This window comes from Macaca mulatta, chromosome 3, assembly GCF_049350105.2.
Source record: "Macaca mulatta isolate MMU2019108-1 chromosome 3, T2T-MMU8v2.0, whole genome shotgun sequence".
Taxonomy (NCBI): domain Eukaryota; kingdom Metazoa; phylum Chordata; class Mammalia; order Primates; family Cercopithecidae; genus Macaca; species Macaca mulatta.
The window spans coordinates 51,053,936-51,073,896 of NC_133408.1; the positions used below are offsets into that span (position 1 = coordinate 51,053,936).

Here is a 19,961-nt window from a genome sequence, read left to right on the forward strand (position 1 = left end):
CGAGTAGCTGGGACTACAGGCGCCCGCCGCCTCGCCCGGCTAATTTTTTGCATTTTTAGTAGAGACGGGGTTTCACAGTGTTAGCCAGGATGGTCTCGATCTCCTGACCTTGTGATCCGCCCGCCTCGGCCTCCCAAAGTGCTGGGATTACAGGCGTGAGCCACCGCGCCCGGCCGGGACAAGGCAGATTCCTAACACTATAAACTCCCTGCCCTCAAGGAGCTTATTTTCTGGATGGCAAGGTCAGAGGCTCTGTGGGGTCACACTAGGAACCAGTTTGAGCTCTGTACTCAGACCCAGAGTTGAATTCCTGCTTGACACTTAACCTCCACAAACCTCAGTTTTTCCAATGGGGATAATAATTGCTATTTCACAAGAGCTGCTATGAAGTGAAAGTGAAAGAGTATGTGTCACGGGAGGCTATCGTTAATGCTTTCAATGTATCATGTTACTGATCTTTTCTAAGAGACAGGGTCTCGCTGTGTTGTCCAGGCTGCGATCATAGCTCACTGCAGCTTTGAACTCCTGGGCTCAAGCAATCCTCCCACTGCAGCCTCCGGAGAGGCTGGGACTACAAGTGTCCATCACCATGCCCAACTTTTTTTTTTTTTTTTTGTAGACAGCGAGTCTGAGTATGTTGCTCAGGCTGGTCTTGAACTCCTGGCCTCAAGTAATTCCCCTGCCTCGGCATCCCAAGGTGTCAGGATTACTGGTGTGAGCTACCACTCCCAGTACTTGTTATTTAACGAATGAATTTTAAGTTCCAGGGTACATCTGCAGGATGTGCAGGTTTGTTACATAGGTAAATGTGTGCCATGGTGGCTTGCTGCACCTATCAACCCATCACTTAAGTATTAAGCCCAGCATGCATTAGCTATTATTCCCGATGTTCTCCCTCCCCCTGCACCCCCAACAGGCCTCAGTGTGTGTTGCCCCCTCTCTGTGTCCATGTGTTCTCATTGTTCAGCTCCCACTTATAAGTGAGAACATGCGGTGTTTGGTTTTCTGTTCTTGGGTTTGCTAAGGCTAATGACCTCCAGCTCTTTCCATGTCCCTGCAAAGGACATGATCTTGTTCCTTTTTCTGGCTGCACAGTATTCCGTGGTATATATGTACCACATTTTCTTTATCCAGTCTATCATTGATGGTCACTTGGGTTGATTCCATGTCTTTGCTATTCTGAATAGTGCGGCAATGAACATTACATAGGAATTGCACATTAATTGTAGAAAACACAGATAACACAGAAACAAAACTTTTTGTGCCTTTCCCAAGATGTCAGTCTCTGAAATGTGACTTTACTGGAGTAGCAATAATTGTGAAAACATGTCTGTATGCAAGACACTATCCAGGGCTTCAAGTTATCACAGCTAAGCAAATTAGAGTTGATTTCCCTGATGCACCCGAGTGTTGGATGCAGGTGGTGGAAGACCCACTTGCATCCAACTCCCAGAAAAGTAGCCAGAAGGAAGGTGGACTGCACTGAGGAAGGAAGACTCCCTGGGAAGCGGCAGGCCACTGTTGAGATGGCACTACCATCTTAATCTGTGTATTGCATGGTTTAAATGACTGCAAGCCCCAGCCTGGGCAACATAGTGAGACCCCCATCTCTACACAAAACAGACAGGTGTGATGGCATACGCCTGTGATCCTAGCTACTTGGGAGGCTAAGGTGAGAGGATCACTTGAGCCCAGGAGGTCGAGGCTGCAGTGAGCCATGATGGCACCACTGCACTCCAGTCTAGACGACGGAGTGAGACTCCATCTCTAAAACAAACAGAACACCAAAACAGGCTATACACCACCATTTAAAATATTTCCTCAACTCTTTATTTTGAAAAATTTCACACCCACAGATGTTGAAATTGTAATTATGACATGAATACTGCCTTCACATGCAGGATTTTTGATTTAAAACAAACAAACAAAAATTGGTAGCCTCTGCTCTATGTTAATATCCAGACACCTTCTCTGTGTTTACAAGAGAAGCTTGAGTGAGGGTACTTTCTGTTCTCAGAAGTCTGTGGAATGATTTTTTGGTAGTGTTTTCTCTTGTCTCACTGAAACTCAACATGGCAAGGTGGGCAGCATAGGATTCATTCTCATTTTACAGATGAGGAAACAAGCTCAGAGAGTTCAACAGATCTACCTGCTCTCAAGTCAACAGGTGACCCAGCTGGAACTGGAACTTAAGACATCTGACTTCAGTAACAACATTCTACCGCCACTTCCTGTCCTGCATACACAAGGGGAGTAATGCCAGAGCTGCTTCCAAGAACAGGTGTGTGGCCGGGCGCGGTGGCTCACGCCTGTAATCCCAGCACTTTGGGAGGCCGAGGCGGGCGGATCACAAGGTCAGGAGATCGAGACCACGGTGAAACCCCGTCTCTACTAAAAATACAAAAAATTAGCCGGGCGCGGTTGTGGGCGCCTGTAGTCCCAGCTACTCGGGAGGCTGAGGCAGGAGAATGGCGTGAACCCGGGAGGCGGAGCTTGCAGTGAGCCGAGATCGCGCCACTGCACTCCAGCCTGGGCGACAGAGCGAGACTCCGTCTCAAAAAAAAAAAAAAAAAGAACAGGTGTGCAAAGGAAGTATTTTAGTCTCATTCTTCCGACAATTGCCGAGGAAATACTCCTCAGGCCTTATGTGCACAGCATTGCCAGCAGTCTGTGGTTAGGAACATACAAAACCACAATGGAGACTGCGAGTGGGAAGATGCACAGAGAAGATACTGGGAGGTCTGTGGCTTGCCCCCGGCTTGAGTTTCACATTGATTGAGTGCTTACACTGTCCCAGGTACTGTGCCTGGACCACAGAGCTGACAGTGAGACATTACAGGAGTCTGCCCGGTGGTGCTCTCATTCCGGTGGGTTCAACAGTGAGCCAGAAGCTGCCAATAAGAAGAGTGCTGGACTGCATCAGGCCTACCTTGGTGTTTTGTTTGGTCCAGATAGTGTTTGTTTATTCATTTATTTATTTAAATTGCTCACTTCTAGCTTCTGTAAAGCAGACAATTTCTGCTGGATAAGTAGCAGCCACCCCCCACCCCGCAGGCAGGACACAAGCCCTCCAGCTCACTTCTGTCCCCACTTTCTACTGCCCTACACCCAGGTAACTGACCCCATTCACAGAGTTACGGTACCCATCTGACGTCCATGGCATTTAGATGGGGGACGAAGCCAGGTTACATAGGACCTTGCAGGCCATGGTAAGAGTTTTGGATTAAAAAAGTGTTTTTGACTGGGCACGATGGCTCACGCCTGTAATCCCAGCACTTGAGGAGGCCAAGGAGGATGGATTACTTGAAGTCAGGAGTTCGAGACCAGCCTGGCCAACATCATGAAACCCTGTCTCTACTAAAAGCACAAAAATTAGTCAGGTGTGGTGGCACATGCCTGTAATCCCAGCTACTCTGGAGGCTGAGGCAGGAGAATCACTTGAACCTGGGAGGCAGCAGTTGTAGTGAGCCAAGACTGTGCCACTGTACTCCAGCATGGGCAACACAGTGAGACTCTCAAAAAAAAAAAAAAATTGTTTTTACTATTTTTGGTTTAGAAAAAAAATTCTTTTGGATTTTATCCCAAGTGTGATGGGAAGCCTTGGGGGGTTTTAACTAGGGAATAATGTGATCTGGTTCACATTTTCAAAAGATCACTCTGCTATATAGAAAAGTAATGAGGTAACAGAGGAAGCAGGAAGATCCATTAGGAAGCCATATTATAGTGGCCCACTAGGTGACAGTGGCCAGAACCAGGATGGTAACAGAAAAGATGGAGAGAAGCAACAGCCTCAGGATGTCACCTGGAGTGTAACCAAAAGGATGTTCTGGTGGACGGACGACGGCAGTGGTGGTGGGACAGAGGGGATAATGAGTGGCGAGTCATCAAGGATAACTCCAAGACTATGGCTTATTCCAACATTGAGAGGTGAGAGGTCAGGGGCGACCAGGGGAGGTCGTAGTTTTCATGAGAGAGACCAAGAGTTTGACTTGGGATGAATAAATTTTGCCTACACTCAAGTCTTCCCAGATACCTCATTTCCCTTATCTGCCACATCCAGCCTTCAAATTCACAAATTTAAACTTCTCAATACTGAATCTCTTATCGAATGTACCCCTTCAACTTCAATACCCATTGCCTCTGTCCTGCTCTGGTCCTCTCTTTCCTTGACGTATACAACAGTAGCTATGAATAAACTACACAAAGCACTTAATAAGGGCGTATCTCTCTCTCCCACCAGCCATCTTTGATGGCAGAAACCATGTCTTATTCATATTTAATCTCCAGCACGTATTTATTCGGGCACAGAGTAGGCACTCAAATATCTGATGAACTGAAAAGAGGTCTCCTTAAACAGGATATAATCTCCCGAAGAGAGGACTCCCAACCATACAAAATGTATGATCAAGTCCCAAAAAACTTTGCCTTCCCAAGGAATGTGTTTCTAATTTGGTTTCGAAGCACACTGGTTCCCACTTTTACCACTTTAATGGCACTGGACAATAGTACTACTCTTTTCCACTTTTCCTCTACACCTAGGGACTTGATACTCTCTTAGCCTCACATCATCTTTGCAAGGAGGTCACAGAGAGGATTATTCTCCATCTTACAAACAGAACTGAGGCCCAGAAGGAAATCCCTTAGTATCTTTTTGATGGAGCACAATTCTGTGATAGGAAGCTATCCCAGTCTCCCATCCTTGCAAAATTGCTGCTTAGTACTCAAGTGTTCTCTAGGTTGTTCTGGAACATTTACAGACTTCTTTGGGTGTGAGGATGTGCTGCCACAAGGCCAAAAATCATGTTCTCTCTCTGTCTCCTCTCTCTACCACTCTCCTCAGCGCTGGGTGGGAATAGATTCTACCCACTGGGCCTGGGAGGAAGAAAAGCACCTTGGTCACTAGTCGGGGAGGAGTCACAGCCAGCAAGAAGAGATCTAAGTAGACAAGAGTAGTTTCAATGGGAAGAAGCGAGGCCACCAGTAAGAAAACCAGGAGACCGCTTCTGAAAGGCTTCCACCTGGGAGGAAAGGTGGCAGCAGCGCTGGGAGGAGGCCAGATCCCTCCTCCTCAATCCTCTGCGCTGGGCCCTCCCAGAGTCACTTCTTCAGGGCACCCAGGCTCTTCAGGGTCTCTTGGGCCTGGGTCAGCTTCTGCTGCAGCCTCTGGCGGGTACTGTCGGTGGAGGCCCGCTTCAGGTGGCCCTGCATCTCCTCCACAATGGCCCGGTGGCCAGGAGTGTTGTGAAAGAGCCGCACAGCCCGGTCCCCACAGGATGCCAGAAAGCGGCCAGTGATGTCAAAGGACAAGTCGGTGATACACTCACCATGGACCCGCTCAAAGCACTCCTCTTTCTCGCCCCGCCGGGTATTGTAGAGATGAATACTGCTGCCACTGGCCAAGGCCAAGACCTGGGCATCGGGGGAGAGGGCCAGGCGGCATGGTGCAGCACCCGCCGCCTCTTCAAAGCGGCCTGTCCTCAGCAAGTAGGGGTCCTGCTGCTTCTTGTATTCCACATCTGTGTCCCACAGTTTCCATGTACCATCCTTGGAGACAGAAGCCATCCTGCAGCACAGAAAATCACAGCTCATGCCCCAACACACCCTGGCAGGGTAAATACTGGCCCAACTTGAGCAGCTCCAGCTAGGAAGCTAAGTCAGCTTCCTGCTGAGGGCCAGGCACCCCACCCGCTTCAGAGCCATGGCACAAACAGGCAGAAGGACCCTGGTTGTCGAGAGGGGCCAAGAGCCACTGGTCAGACAGACATGTGAGCAGACTCACTCACCTCCGCGAGTCGTTGGAGAAAGCAAATGAGTGCACAGCCGCGGAGTGGCCCTTGAGTTCGAAGGCTCGCACCACCTCCTGGAACTCCCCCTTCTTTCCAAAGCAGACTTCCCAAACCTTCACATCCGGGGTGAAGCCACACGAAGCTACAAATCTGCCATACAATCCAGGAGCCTTTAAAACTTCATTTTGGGAGCATGTTGTTCCTGTAAACCCCCTCAATCTCTTTCCTGAGAAAGCTGATAACCTCATATCTGGATAATACAAACCTTTAAAGAGTTATTTTGGCTGGGCATGGTGGCTCATGCCTGTAATCCCAGCATTTTGGGAGGCCGAGGTGGGTGGATCACCTGAGGTCAGGAGTTCGGAGACCAGCCTGGCCAACATGGCGAAACCTCATCTCTACTAAAAATACAAAATTAGCCAGGCGTGGTGGCACGTGCCTATAGTTCCACCTACTGGGAAGGCTGAGGTGGTAGAATCACTTGAACCTGGCAGGTGGAGGTTGCAGTGAGCTGAGATTGTACCACTGCACTCCAGCCTGGGCAACAGAGCAAGACTCCATCTCAGAAAAAAACAAAAAACAAAAAAGGCCATGTGCGGTGGCTCACACCTGTAATCCCAGCACTTTGGGAGGCCCAGGCAGGCAGATCGCTTGATGTCGGGAGTTTGAGACCAGCCTGACCAACATGGAGAAACCTCGCCTCTACTAAAAATAAAAAATTAGCTGGGTGTAGTGGTGCATGCCTGTTATCCCAGCTACTTGGGGCAGGCTGAGGCAGGAGAATCGCTTGAACCTGGGAGGCGGAGGTTGCGGTGAGCCAAGATCGTGCCATTGCACTCCAGCCTAAGCAACATGAGCGAAACTCCATCTCAAAAAACAAATGAACAACAACAACAAAAAAGTTCTTTTGGCCTGGCGCGGTGGCTCAAGCCTGTAATCCCAGCACTTTGGGAGGCCGAGACGGGCGGATCACAAGGTCAGGAGATCGAGACCATCCTGGCTATCACGGTGAAACCCCGTCTCTACTAAAAAATACAAAAAACTAGCTGGGCGAGGTGGCGGGCGCCTGTAATCCCAGCTACTCGGGAGGCTGAGGCAGGAGAATGGCGTGAACCTGGAAGGCGGACCTTGCAGTGAGCTGAGATCCGGCCACTGCACTCCAGCCTGGGCGACAGAGTGAGACTCCGTCTCAAAAAAAAAAAAAAAAAAAAAAAAAGGTTCTTTTATGTATGTGACCTCGGTTTATCCTCTAGCCTTGTTTTAAGACATGTAACATCCCCCACAAAGTGGCTTGGTGCAGTGGCTCATGCCTGTAATTCTAGCACTTTGGGAGGTCGAGGCAAGAGGATCACTTGAGGCCAGGAGTTCAGGACCAGCCTGGGCAACATAGTGAGACCCCACCTCAACAAAAAATACAAAAATTAGCCAGGTGTGGTAGTATGCGCCTGTAGTCCCAGCTACTCGGGAGGATAAGGTGGAAGGATGGCCTGAGTCTGGGAGGTCAAGCCTACAGTGAGCTGTGATCGCACCACTGCACTCCTGCCTGGGCAAGGGTGAAACCCTGTCTCAACAAACAAACAAACAAACAAAAACCAAAAATTAGCTGAGTACAGTGGCATGTACCTAAAGTTCCAGCTACTCAAGAGGCTGAAGTGGGAGGATCACTACAATCCAGGAGTTTGAGGCTGCAGTGAGCTATGATCGCACCACTGTGCTCCAGCCTGGCTGACAGAGTGAGACTAATTTTCTCAAAAAAAAAAAACACTAAAGATGAAGAAATAGTGACTAAGGACATGGGGTGACCTGCATGAAATCCCGCTACCCCAAGCGGGGAGAACTGAGACTTGAAGCTCGGGCTCCTGACCCCACCCCGTATGCTCTTCCCAAGCGATGAAGCTGGCTCTCTGTTCTGGGCCTGCTCCCCAGCCCCAGCCTCTTGTGGTCCCAGATGCCAATGCCCCTCCTTGCCCACCTGCCACAGGGAGATACAGCAGCATGTGTGTTGTTCATCTGGTTGGTGTTGATGGTAGACAGCACTTGACCCTTCAGGCTCCAGATGAGGACAGTGGTGTCACTGGAGGCAGTCATGATAAACTTCCCTGAGCGGGAAGGGAGTGATGTGGGCTACGGGCAGTGACCTGACCAACTGTCATTCTCCAAAGACACTTACAAGGCCTCTGCTGCCCGAAGTATACATGTCTCCTCCCAGGCCAAGGGTCACTACAGACAAGGACTCTGCTAAAGACTGTGGCCCTTCCCCACCTTCCCTAGGGACCTGGTGTGGCCCAGGGACTCCAGGGGAGCACACAGCCAGGCTGTTTAGAGCCAGGGCCCCCTGTCCCTCTCAGGTTGAGCAGAACTTTCAGGCAGCATTAACTCATTGAGGAAACAGAGCTGGATCTTTCCTTCACGCTTTGGGCAGGCGCCACCCTCTGAATGCATCTTACCTGTGTTAGCAATGCCAACGTCGATGACAGGCGCCTTGTGCTTTTTAGGGAAGTCCTCTGGGGTGGCTGTGAAGGTATAGCCCCCATCCTCCCGCTTGGTCATCTTGAAGACACGGAGGGTGTCCCCGTTGGCCAGCCAGACGATGAAGGCTCTAGAGACAGGTAGCAGACAAGTCACTCTCTCACTAGACAAAGAGGCTCTGTGTTCCTGGTCCTGTGCTGGATTCTGGGGGAAGTCAAGATCTCCCCTCATGCCCCACAGTCTAGCCTTACAACATAAGCCCCTGGTTCCAAATCTTATAAAACTCCTCAAAAGGTAAGATTCCCATTGCTTTGACTTCTTTAGTTTCTCTCTAGGGTTTAGAAACCAAGGCTCATCTGGAAGCCAGGCCAAGTTATTTCCAGGTAGGAAAAGACCTCCCCCCGTTTCCTTGCTGTATAGCAGCACAGACCTCCAGGGAGCCCCAGGCAGCGTGCAAACTACGTGGATGCTCTTTCTGGCACCCCAAGGGAGGCCCTGGGTCCGGGTCCCTCCTCGCCACCTCAAAGCAGATATGGGAAGGCCAATGCCTGGGACTGGGCCTCTTCAGGCAAACCTGAGGCTCCATCCTGTCCCACCTGCAGTCAGGGCTGAAGCGCACCAGGGTGGCATGGTCCAGCTCCACGTTGGCTCTCATGCTGCGGTGCTCTCGCTGCAGAAAGTCCTTGGTGCTCCAAATGCGGATGGTGCGATCATCTGCACAGGTGGCCAGGTATTTGCCATTGCTGCTAAAGTCCATGCAAGATATGTTCCCGCTGTGGCTCTAGGGAAAGGGTGGCAGGAAGTGTGAATAGGAGCTCCTTGGGGAGATGGGGAAGCCAAACCTGGAACCAGGGAGATGGGGCCCCGTTGCCTGGATTAACAGCAAGCTGAGGTTGGGCTGCGATGAGAGGGGACAGAATTAAGCATCCCCGCTGATTCTGATCAGAGGCAGGAGGGTCTATAACATGCACGGAATACTACAGAGGAAAAGCCTGTGGGTCTGAGTCTCAGAGTGAGCACTGCGCTGGGTACCCCGCGTACCTTCAGAGCTGCAGCCAGGAGGCGGTGGGTGAAGTTGTGTTGTTGAGGCTTCTCCTTCCGAATCCGCTGATACTGTTTCTGCTTCTTGGATCCTGAGGATTTGTCAGGTGGAAATCCATTTGCTTTTCGGCCTATAAGGAAGGGCCATGTTGTTCTCCAGTTACTCACTGATAAGCATTCGCTGCCCATCTATGATTAGCCAGGCACTGAGTGGAACAGCAGGAGATTAACCGGACATGGCCCTTGTCTTCAGGAGGAGAGTGAGTGTGATATGGGCAAAAATAGAGGCTTGGCTGGCTGGGTATGGTGGCTCATGCCTGTAATCCCAACGCTTTGGGAGGCTGAGGCAGGAGGATCACTTGAGCCCAGGAGTTCGAGGCTGCAGTGAGCTATGATCACAACACTACTACTGCACTCCATCCTGAGTGACAGAGTGAGACCCTGTCAAAGAGAAAACAAAAGCAAAACAGATGCTTTGCAATCAGACCTGGGTTTGGATTCCGTCTCTAATACTGACTGACTTTGAGGAGACTGTTTACAGTAAGTCCATAGAGCACCTTCATGTAAAGTGGAAAAGGCATACTCTTTGGGTAGGGTAATGCTGCTGGGTGGGTACACAGCACGGCCAGTGGAGCGTGGATCCTTGGCCAGACATCCCTACGTAGGGAGTAATGTGCACAACTGTCTCTAGTGGCCCTGCTTTGGGCAAGTTAGTGAATTGCTCTGGACCTTGGTTTTTTGTTTTTTTTTTTTCTTCTTTTCTTTCTTTCTTTCTTTTGGAGACAGAGTCTTGCTCTGTCACCCAGGCTGGAGTGCAGTGGCATGATCTCTGCTCACTGTAGCCTCTGCCTCCCGGGTTCAAGCAATTCTCCTGCCTCAGCCTCCCAAGTAGCTGGAATTATGGGCGTGCACCACCATACCCATCTAATTTTTTGTTTTTTTTTAGTAGAGATGGTGTTTCACCATGATGGCAAGGCTGGTCTCCAACTCCTCACCTCAAGTGATCTGCCTGCCTTGGCCTCCCAAGGTGCTGGGATTATAGGTGTGAGCCACTGCGTCTCGCCCAACCTTGGTTTTCTTAAAGAGAGGTTGAGAGCTGGGCACAGTGGCTCATGCCTGTGACCCCAGCACTTTGGGAGGCTGAGGTAGGAGGATTGCTTGAGCTCAGGAGTTGGAGACCAGCCTGGTTAACAGAGTGACACCCCGTCTCTACAGAAAACTTTAATTAGCTGGGAATGGTGGCATGCGCCTGTGGTCCCAGCTATTCGGAGGCTGAGGAGGGAAAATTGCTTGAGCCCAGGAGTTCGAATGCAGTGATCACGCCACTGTATTCCGGCCTGGGGAACGGAATGAGATTCTGTCTCAAAAAAGATATAAATAAACAAAAATAAGGGAGATTGAATTGGATGAGATATCTACAAAATGACAAGCAAAAGTACCAAACACAAGCATTAAAGGCTTTATGGAGGCTGGGCGTGGTGGCTCACGCCTGTAATCCCAGCACTTTGGGAGGCTGAGGCAGCTGGATCATCTTGATGCCCAGGAGTTCCAGACCAGCCTGGCCAACATGGTGAAACCCCGTCTCTACTAAACATACAAAAATTAGCCGGGCACAGTGGCAGGCGCCTGCAATCTCAGCTACTTAGGAGGCTGAGTCAGGAGAATTGCTTGAACCCAGGAGGTGGAGGTTGCAGTGAGCCCAGATTGCGTCACTGCACTCCAGCACCCAAAAGAACTCGGGGTGGAGAAGTCAACATCTGTTGAGCCCTGTGCTGGAGAGTGGAGCCAGTCACTTTTGCATAAGATACTTAATTGAGTCACAAAGCTAGCATGTGTTAAATGACTGCAGATGCTCCCCAATTCCAACAGGAAAAAAGCTCCTGAGCCCTGCATACAAACAGAGCCACAATCTGTCCTCTGCTTCCTTCTCTCCAGGCTTGTCTAACAAGCCCCCCTCCTCACACTTAAGTCATACCAAATGCTGTTTGGGGACTCCTTGCCTGCTCGGGTATTGCCATTGGCAGGAATGTCTTTTTTCCTTGGCTTTGCGGCAAACTCTTATTCTAGAACCATCCTTTGAGACCCCACACTACCTCATGTGCCCCTATTCTCAGTAATGATTTCTCTAACAACCACCTCCCCAGTAAAAGAGCAGGGCTGGGCGGGGAACAGTGGTTCATGCCTATAATCCCAGCACTTTGGGAGGCCAAAGCAGGCAGATCATGAGGTCAGGAGATCAAGACCATCCTGGCTAACACGGTGAAACCCCGTCTCTACTAAAAAATACAAAAAATTAGCCGGGCGTGGTGGTGGTGGACGCTTGTAGTCCCAGCTACTCAGGAGGCTGAGGCAGGAGAATGGCATGAGCCTGGGAGGCGGAACTCGCAGTGAGCCAAGATCGCGCCACTGCACTCCAGCCTGGGAGGCAGAGCAAGACTCCGTCACCAAAAAAAAAAAAAAAAGGAGCAGGGCTGGCTGGGCACAGTGGTTCACACCTGTAATCCCAGCACTTTTGGAGGCCAGGACGAGTGGATCACCTGAGGTCAGGAGTTCGAGACCAGTCTGACCAACGTGGCAAAATCCCGTGTCTACTAAATATACAAAAATTCCTCAGGCCTGGTGGTGTGTGTGCCTGTAGTCCCAGCTACTCGCGAGGCAGAGGCAGAAGAATTGCTGGAACCCGGGAGGCGGAGGTTGCAGTGAGCCAAGATCCTGCCACTGTACTCCAGCCTGGGCAAGAAGAGCGAAACTCTGTCTCAAACATAAAAAGAGCAGGGCTGCCCATTCCCTCTCTGGTGTTTCCCGTTTCCAGTACTAACCTCTCCTATGAAACTTTTCAGAGACAGGCTCTTGCTGTCACCTGGGCTGGAGTGCAGTGGCGCGATTGATCACAGCTCACTGCAGCCTTGAACTCCTGGACTCACGCCACCCTCCTGCCTCGGCCTCCCATGGAGCTGGGACTACAGGGGCGTGCACAACCACACCCAGCTAATTTTTCGTAGAGATGGAGTCTTGCTATGTTGCTCAGGCTGGTCTCAAATTCCTGGGCTCAAGCGATCTCCCTGCCTCTGCCTCCCAAAGTCCTGGGAATACAGGCGTGAGCCACCGCGCCTGGCCTCAATGAAACTTATTTCACTGTTTTTCACTTACATGTTTAGGTGTTCATCATGCAGATGTACTTCTCCTTTACTGGACTCCTTACAGAAAAAGACCCCAAAGCCTATCACAGGGTCATAGATGCCCAGCAAATGCTGCCACACATCACAGAATTGGTGCTTTTTCTGAGATCGCTGAAGAGTTTACGGTGCTCTCCTGGCCACCCCGGGGACGGCCTAGCCTGGGCCACGGTGAAAGTCGCAGCGCGGGGCCCAGGTTGGAGCCAGTCCTGCCCCAGGGGGTGCGCCTAGCCCGGCGAGGCGGGCCCTCGTCTCTGGAAGCGAAGCTCACGTCACCAGAGGAGAAACTGAGGCCCATGGAGTCGCCGAGCCCCAACAGCCGCGGGCCCAAACCACAGCTCGGACCACGAGGAGGTCACGCGGGTCGCCCCCACCCGACCCGGCCCCACTTACAGGCGGGCCTGCCGCTCCTCTCCTCCGCGCGCAGCCACCCCCGCGCTACCGCCGCGGTCGCCATCAGGGCCAGCAGCCCAAGCAACACCGACAGCCCCATGAACTCCGGCATCTGCGAGAGCTCCATGTTGGCGGGGCCACTGCCACCTCAGCCAGTGAGTACGCGGGCGCCCGCACGGCTCTGCGGAGTCGCGCACGCACGCGGGGGCGGGGCCTGGCCGTTGGGGCGCCTCGAGCGGCGGGGCCTGGCCGTTAGAGCGCCTGGGGGCGGAGCCTGGTTGTTATAATACCTTCAGGGCGGGGCCTGGCCGTTAGAGCGTCTCAACGGGTGGGGCCCAGCTGTTGGGGCGCTAGAGGGGCGGGGCCTGACTGTTAGAGCGTCTCGAGGGGCGGGGCCTGATTGTTAGAGCTCCTTGAAGGCGGAGCCTGGCCGTTAGAGCGTCTCGAGGAGAGGAACCTGGTTATTAAAGCGCCTCGAGGGGCGGAGCCTGGGTTAGAGCGTCTCGAGGGGCCGAACCCAGAGGTAGAGGGTCTCGAGGGGCGGGACCTGGTTGTTAGAGCGCCTGGAGGGACAGAGCCTGGGTTAGAGCGTCTCGAGGGGCGGGGCCTGGAGTTAGAGAACGTCTCCAGGGGCGGGGCCTGGAGTTAGAGTATCTCCAAGCGCGGATCCTAGTTATTAGAGCGCCTCGAGAGGCGGAGCCTGGAGTTAGAGCGTCTCGAGGGGCGGGGCTGGGTTGTTAGCGCATCTTAAGGGGCAGAACCCGGAGGTAGAGCGTCTCGAGGGGCGGGGCCCGGAGGTAGAACATCTCGAGGGGCGAGGCCCGATTACTTGGTACGTTTCGAGGGGCGGGTCGCCTGGCGGTTGAGGTTGCAGAACCGCGGAGGGCGGAGGAAGGCGGGATTTGCAACCCCTGTTCACGCCTCCTCCTGAGGAACTCACTGATAATTGTTTATTAAAGGCGTTATTCCAGCCATCACCACACTGGATCCTCTCAAGGAAGCGGGCGGGGATTATTATTACCATTTAACGAACAGGAAACTCAGCATCAGCGAAAGATGAGACCGGCTTTTACTTTTACTGCTGGTGGAGAAGGGGGAAGAGTAGGCCAGGTGTGTGGTGTGGAACAGCCTCTGCAAAGACCTGAGAAGCTGGGATGTGGGAAATGCGAGAGGGGTGGAAAGGTCTGGGGGACGTTGAGCGCTGACTCCACCCAACAAGCTGCTCATTACAGGGAGAGGTGGGGCAAAAGCTGTGTCTGATGATTCCCTGGATGGACCTTTGTGTGAAAAGACCAAATACAGAAAACCGGCAGTGACTTCAAGGATCCGAGAGGGAGGTGACGGGGACCTGGATTTGGAGATGGCCTGGCAAGTGGAAAGTTAAAAGGGAGAATTTTAAATAGAAAACATTTTATTTATTTATTTACTTTTGAGACGGAGTCTCATTCTGTTGCTCAGGCTGGAGTGCAGTGACGCGTCTCGGCTCACTGCAACCTCCGCCTCCCGAGTGCAAGAGATTCTTCTGCCTCAGCCTCCAGAGTAACTGGGACTACAAGAGTGCGCCACCACGCCCTGCTAATTTTTGTGTTTTTTATAGAGACGGGGGTTTTGCCATGTTGGCCAGGCTGATCTCGAACTCCTGACCTCAGGTGATCCACCTGCTTTGGCCTCTCAAAGTGCTGCGATTACAGGCATGAGCCACCATGCCGAGCCCGGAGATTATTGTTATTTCTTATTTTTTTGAGACATCTTGTCGCACTGCCGCCCAGGCTGGGTGCAGTGGCGCGATCTCTGCTCACTGCAACCTCTGCCTCCCGGGTTCAAGCGATTCTCTTGCCTCAGCCTCCTGAGTAGCTGGGATTATGGGCGCCCGCCACCATGCCTGGCTAATTTTTTGTATTTTTTAGTAGAGACGGGGTTTCACTATGTTGGCCAGGCTGGTCTCCAACTCCTGACCTTGTGATCCGCCCCCCTTGGCCTCTCAAAAGTGTTGGGATTACAGATGTGAGCCACCGCGCTTGGCCCAGACCAGGAGATTTTTTTCATAGAAACTTCTTTTAAGGCCGGGCGCGGTGGCTCACACCTGTAATCCCAGCACTTTGGGAGGCCGAGGCGGGCAGATCACCTGAGGTCAGGAGTTCGAGACCAGCCTGGCTAACATGGTGAAACCCCGTCTCTACTAAAAATACAAAAATTAGCCAGGCATAGTGGTGCACACCTGTAATCCTAGCTACTTGGGAGGCTGAGGCAGGAGAATCACTTGAACCTGGGAGGCGGAGGTTGCAGTGAGCCAAGATTGCTCCACTGCACTCCAGCTGGGGTGACAGAGTGAGATTCCGTCTAAAAAAAAAAAAAAAAAAAAATTAGCCAGACATGGTGACACGTGCCCATAGTCCCAGCTAACTGGCAGGCTGAGGTGGCAGAATCACCTGAGTCTGGGAGGTCGAGGCTATAGTGGGCTGTGATTGTGCCACTGCACTGCAGCCTGAGCAACAGAGTGAGACCCTGTCCCCCCCCCTCCCCCCCAAAAAAAAATGAAGGCCGGGTGCAGTGGCTCAAGCCTGTAATCCCAGCACTTTGGGAGGCCGAGACGGGTGGATCACGAGGTCAGGAGATCGAGACCATCCTGGCTAACACGGTGAAACCCCGTCTCTACTAAAAAATACAAAAAACTAGCCGGGCGAGGTGGCGGGCGCCTGTAGTCCCAGCTACTCGGGAGGCTGAGGCAGGAGAATGGCGTAAACCCGTGAGGCGGAGCTTGCAGTGAGCTGAGATCCGGCCACTGCACTCCAGCCTGGGCGACAGAGCGAGACTCTGTCTAAAAAAAAAAAAAAAAAAAAAAAATGAAGATTCACAGGGTTTGAAAAAGTGAACAGGGAGGTCTCATGGACTCTTCCTCTCTGTTTCCTCCAATAGAAACATCTTGCATAACTGCAGTGCAATATCAAAACCAGGAACTTGACATTGATGCTATCTACAGAACTTATTCAAATTCCACCAGCAAGGAGACAATCTGAAAGACTTATTGGTAGAATTTGGGTTGAACAGATGTGCTCCGTAGGTGTCCTAGTCCTGAAGCCCAGAGTGAGTCAAAAGTACCGGAGTTGGAGATTCCTGCTGCAAACATTTCCATCCCCACCTGGGAGCCTGCCTTCCTGACAGTCCAGGCCCTTCAGCAGTAAGAAGGACCCTCTGAGAAGAGCGGTCGCTGCAGAGGCTGGATGACAGACAGACACACCCACAATCTTGGGGGAGGAAATGGATCCAGTCAGAGAGCAAATGGAGCGGCCTCATTTCCTTCCCTTTTGTCCTTTGCGGGAAACTGACATTGACTCAGCTGTGAGCAGTGGGGTAGGGAGGGGTGTGAGGGGGTGTCTAGAGCATCCTGAGGCTTGCCCTCCCTATCTTGCTACTTAGGACTGTGGGCCCAGCCATAAACCACTTTCTCCACCATCTCGAGAGAAAGTTACACTTTAAAAAAATTTTATCTATATATTTATTTTGAGACAGAGTCTCGCCGTGTTGCCCAGGCTGGAATGCAATGGTATGATCTTGGCTCGCTGCAACTTCCGCCTGCCAGGCTCAAATTATCCTTCTGCCTCAATCGATCTTCCTGCCTCAGCCTCCCAAGTAGCTAGGACTACAGGCATGCACCATCACACCCAGCTAATTTTTGTGTATGTGTTTTGTAGGGACAAGGTTTCACCATGTTGCTCAGGCTGGTCTCGAACTCCTGAGCTCAAGTGATCCTCCCACCTCAACCTCCCAAAGTGCTGGGATTACAGGCATGAGCCACCAAGCCTGGCCAAAGATGCACTTTTAAGAAGAATTTCATTTACCAAGCATTTTGCATGTGACATGTATTGATCCAGGAGCATTTTTTAAATAAAGAGAATCTCACTGTGTCACCCAGGCTGGAGGGCAGTGGCGCGATCACAACTGATTGCAGCCTGAAATTCCTGGGCTCAAATAATCCTCCCACCACAGCCTCCCAAGTAGCTGGGACCATAGGTGCTGACCACCAAACCCAGCTAATTTTTGAATTTTCTGTAGAGACAGGGTCTTGCTATGTTGCCCAGGCTGGTCTCTAGAACTCCTGGCCTCAAGCAACCCTCCTGCCCTCATCCTCCCAAATTGCTGGGATTACAGGAGTGAGCCACTGCACCCGTCTGATCCAGGAGCTTTGCATTTCATTTCCCTTGCTCACATTCCCTTCCCACAGATGAGGAGACTGATGCTGTAGGAAGTTAAGTGACTTTCCCGAGGTCACACGGGTGGAGAGTGAGCCTGGAGACTAATACATGTCCTGTCTGGCTGCCATCTGTGGATGTGGGGCCAGAGGAAAAAAGAGTAGCCTCTTTTTGTACAGCTCGGTTGAGGCTACCAAATTCTTTCACATCCTTGAATTCAGTTGGCTTTTAAGACAGGCCATGTTATAACTTTAATTTTTAAGCAGGTGGAGAGAAACCCTAGGCTTACATCAAATAATATGCCCAAGGTCAACAAGGAAACAAGGGAAATAACCCAGAGTCAAACCCAGGTCTACTACACTCAGGATCCGTACTCGGGCAGGGCACTGTGGCTCATTCCTATAATCCCAGCACTTTGGGAGGCTGAGGAAGGAGAACCACTTGAGCCCAGGAATTAGAGACCAGCTTGGCCAACATAGTGAGACCCCATCTCTACAAAATAAAAAAAATTGTCAGGCGTGGTGGTGCATGCCTGTAGTCCCAGCTACTCAGGAGGCTGAGACGGGAGGATTGCTTGAGCCTAGGAGTTTGAGGCTGCAGTGAGCAGTGATTACACCACTGCACTCCAGCCTGGGCGACAGAGCAAGACTCCGTCAAAAAAAAAAAAAAAAAAGTTAATAAGGAGGCAGGAGGCCAGGCACAGTGGCTCATGCCTATAATCGCAACCTATGGGAGGCTGAGGCAGGAGTTTGAGACCAGCCTGGGCAACGTAGCAAGACTCCATCTCTATTAAAAAAAAAAATTAGCCAAGCGTGGTGGTGTGGACTTCTAGTCCCAGCTACTCAGGAGGCTAAGGCAGGAGGAGGAGGTTCACTTGAGCCCAGGAGTTCAAGGATGTGGTAAGCTATGATCATGACACTGCACTCCAGCCAGGCAACAGACCTGTCTCAAAAAAAAAAAAAAAAGAAAATTGAGAGGCCAAGGCAGGCAGGTCACTTGAGGCCAGGAGTTCGAGACCAGCCTGGCCAACATAGTGAAACACCATCTCTACTAAAAATACAAAAAGTTAGCCAGGCGTGGTGGTACACATCTGTAATCCCAGCTACTCGGGAGGCTGAGGCAGGAGAATCACCCGGGAGGCGGAGGTTGCAGTGAGCTGACATCGCATCACTGCACTCCAGCCTGGGTGACAGAGCCAGGCTCTGTCTCCAAAAAAAGAAAAAAAAAAAAGCGAAAAGAAAAAAAAGGGAGACAGAAATCCCTAGGCTTGCCTTCCTCGTGGGTTGATCACACTTTTCCAGGGCAAAGCAAGATGAGTCCCAGGTACCACTGGAGATTGAAGACTTTCAGGGATGTGAGGGGAGGGAAGCTATGGAGAGAAATGAGACTGGAGGGAAAGCAGGGTTGGATCACAAAGCATTTCGAACACCTGCTCTGAAGCCTGGCCTTGTCAGAGGCAAACAGTAGCCAAAGAAACAACTGAAGCACATGAGCTCCAACTTGCATTGTCTGGAGTCCTCCCTACCTCTGGCCTGTCTACATTAGGTGAAATGGTAACTTTCCGCCTTGCTTAAATAGTGGTCCTCAAAGTGTGGTCCCTGGACCAGCAGCACTAGGAATGCAAATTCTGTTTTTGAGACAGGGTCTCACCCTGTGGCCCAGGCTGAAATGCAGTGGTGCTATCATAGCTCACTGCAGCCTTCAACTCCTGGGCTCAAGTGATCTTCCTACCTCAGCCTCCTGAGTAGCTGGGACTATAGGCCACCATACCCAGCCAGGAATACAGATTCTCAGACCCCATCCCAGACCTGTTACTCGGTCAGAAACTCTGGAGGTGGGGCCCAGCGAGCTGTATTTTTTTTGTTTTTTGTTTTTTAAGACAGTCTTGCTCTGTCACCCAGGCTGGAGTGCATTGGTGCAATCTTGGCTCACTCCAATCTCCACCTCCTGGGTTTAAGCGATTATCCTGCCTCAGCCTCCTGAGTAGCTGGGAGTACAGGCATGCACCACCACACCTGGCTAATTTTTGTATTTTTAGTAGAGACAGGCTTTCGTCAAGTTGGCCAGGCTGGTCTTGAACCCTTGACCTCAGGTGATCCGCCTGCCTTGGCCTCCCAAAGTGTTGGGATTACAGGTATGAGCCACTGTGCTTGGCCCTCTAGCTGATCCTTAACAAGCCCTCTAGTTAATCCTGATGCACAGTACAGTTTAAGAAGCACTGATTGAAACTAATTTGAGCCCCTAGATGTAATTTGCAGCTCGAAGCCTCTATTACAGTGGTTCTTGACCTGGCTCCATATTGGAATCACTTTTAAGATGCTGATGTTTAAACATCATACTGGCTGGGCATTGGTGGCTCACATCTGTAATCCCAGCACTTTGGGAGGCAGAGGTGGGAGGATGGCTTGAGGCCAGATGTTGGAGACCAGCCTGGACAATATAGCAAGACAAAAAAAAGTCTATAGAGTCTCTACGAAAAATTTGAAAATCAGCCAGGCCTGGTGGCACATGCCTGTGATTTCAGCTACTTGGCAGGGGCTGAAGTGGGAGGATCACTTGAGCCCGGGGGTTTGAGGCTGCAGTGAGCTGTGACTGTACCACTGCACTCTGGTTTGGGTGACAGGTTGAGACCCTGTCTCAAATAAATAAGTAAATAAATAAAGCCACATTTATTTTATTTTATTTGTTTTTGAGATGGAATCTTACTCTGTCGCCCAGGCTGGAGTGCAGTGGCATGATCTTGGCTCACTGCAACCTCCGCCTCCCAGATTCAAGCAATTCTTTTGCCTCAGCCTTCTGAGTAACTGGGATTACAGGCGCCTGCCACCATGCCAGGCTAATTTTTGTATTTTTAGTAGAGACGGGGTTTCACCATCTTGGCCAGGCTGGTCTCGAACTCTTGACCT

At 51.4% G+C, this 19,961-nt stretch overlaps 1 protein-coding gene across 6 annotated transcripts; it reads right to left on the bottom strand.

The window, feature by feature from the left end:
- Positions 1-4,275: 4,275 nt before the first annotated feature.
- TBL2 (transducin beta like 2) lies at positions 4,276-13,022 on the bottom strand. 6 transcript variants are annotated; one of them, XM_028845680.2, is made up of 7 exons: positions 12,866-13,022; positions 9,297-9,427; positions 8,875-9,036; positions 8,234-8,385; positions 7,759-7,885; positions 5,784-5,936; positions 4,276-5,563 (listed from the first exon to the last, which is right to left on the bottom strand). In XM_028845680.2, exons 4-7 carry the CDS (start codon positions 8,334-8,336, stop codon positions 5,098-5,100), a joined length of 849 nt encoding a protein of 282 aa, XP_028701513.2. In that variant the 5' UTR covers positions 8,337-8,385; positions 8,875-9,036; positions 9,297-9,427; positions 12,866-13,022; the 3' UTR covers positions 4,276-5,097. The 6 variants fall into 6 exon arrangements, with proteins under 6 accessions (XP_028701513.2, XP_014988805.2, XP_077852656.1 ...); XM_015133319.3 differs by having other exon boundaries at positions 8,852-9,036; XM_077996530.1 differs by having other exon boundaries at positions 9,297-9,737.
- Between the last annotated feature and the right edge of the window lie 6,939 nt (positions 13,023-19,961).

Excerpts from the sequence above, each read along its gene's own strand:
- TBL2 (XM_015133319.3), bottom strand. The coding sequence starts at position 12,992 with ATGGAGCTCTCGCAGATGCCGGAGTTCATGGGGCTGTCGGTGTTGCTT. Across the intron at positions 9,428-12,865 it reads GAGGAGCGGCAGGCCCGCCT|GCCGAAAAGCAAATGGATTT; the intron begins GTAAGTGGGGCC and ends CCTTCCTTATAG. Across the intron at positions 8,386-8,851 it reads CGCTTCAGCCCTGACTGCAG|AGCCTTCATCGTCTGGCTGG; the intron begins GTGGGACAGGAT and ends ACCTGTCTCTAG.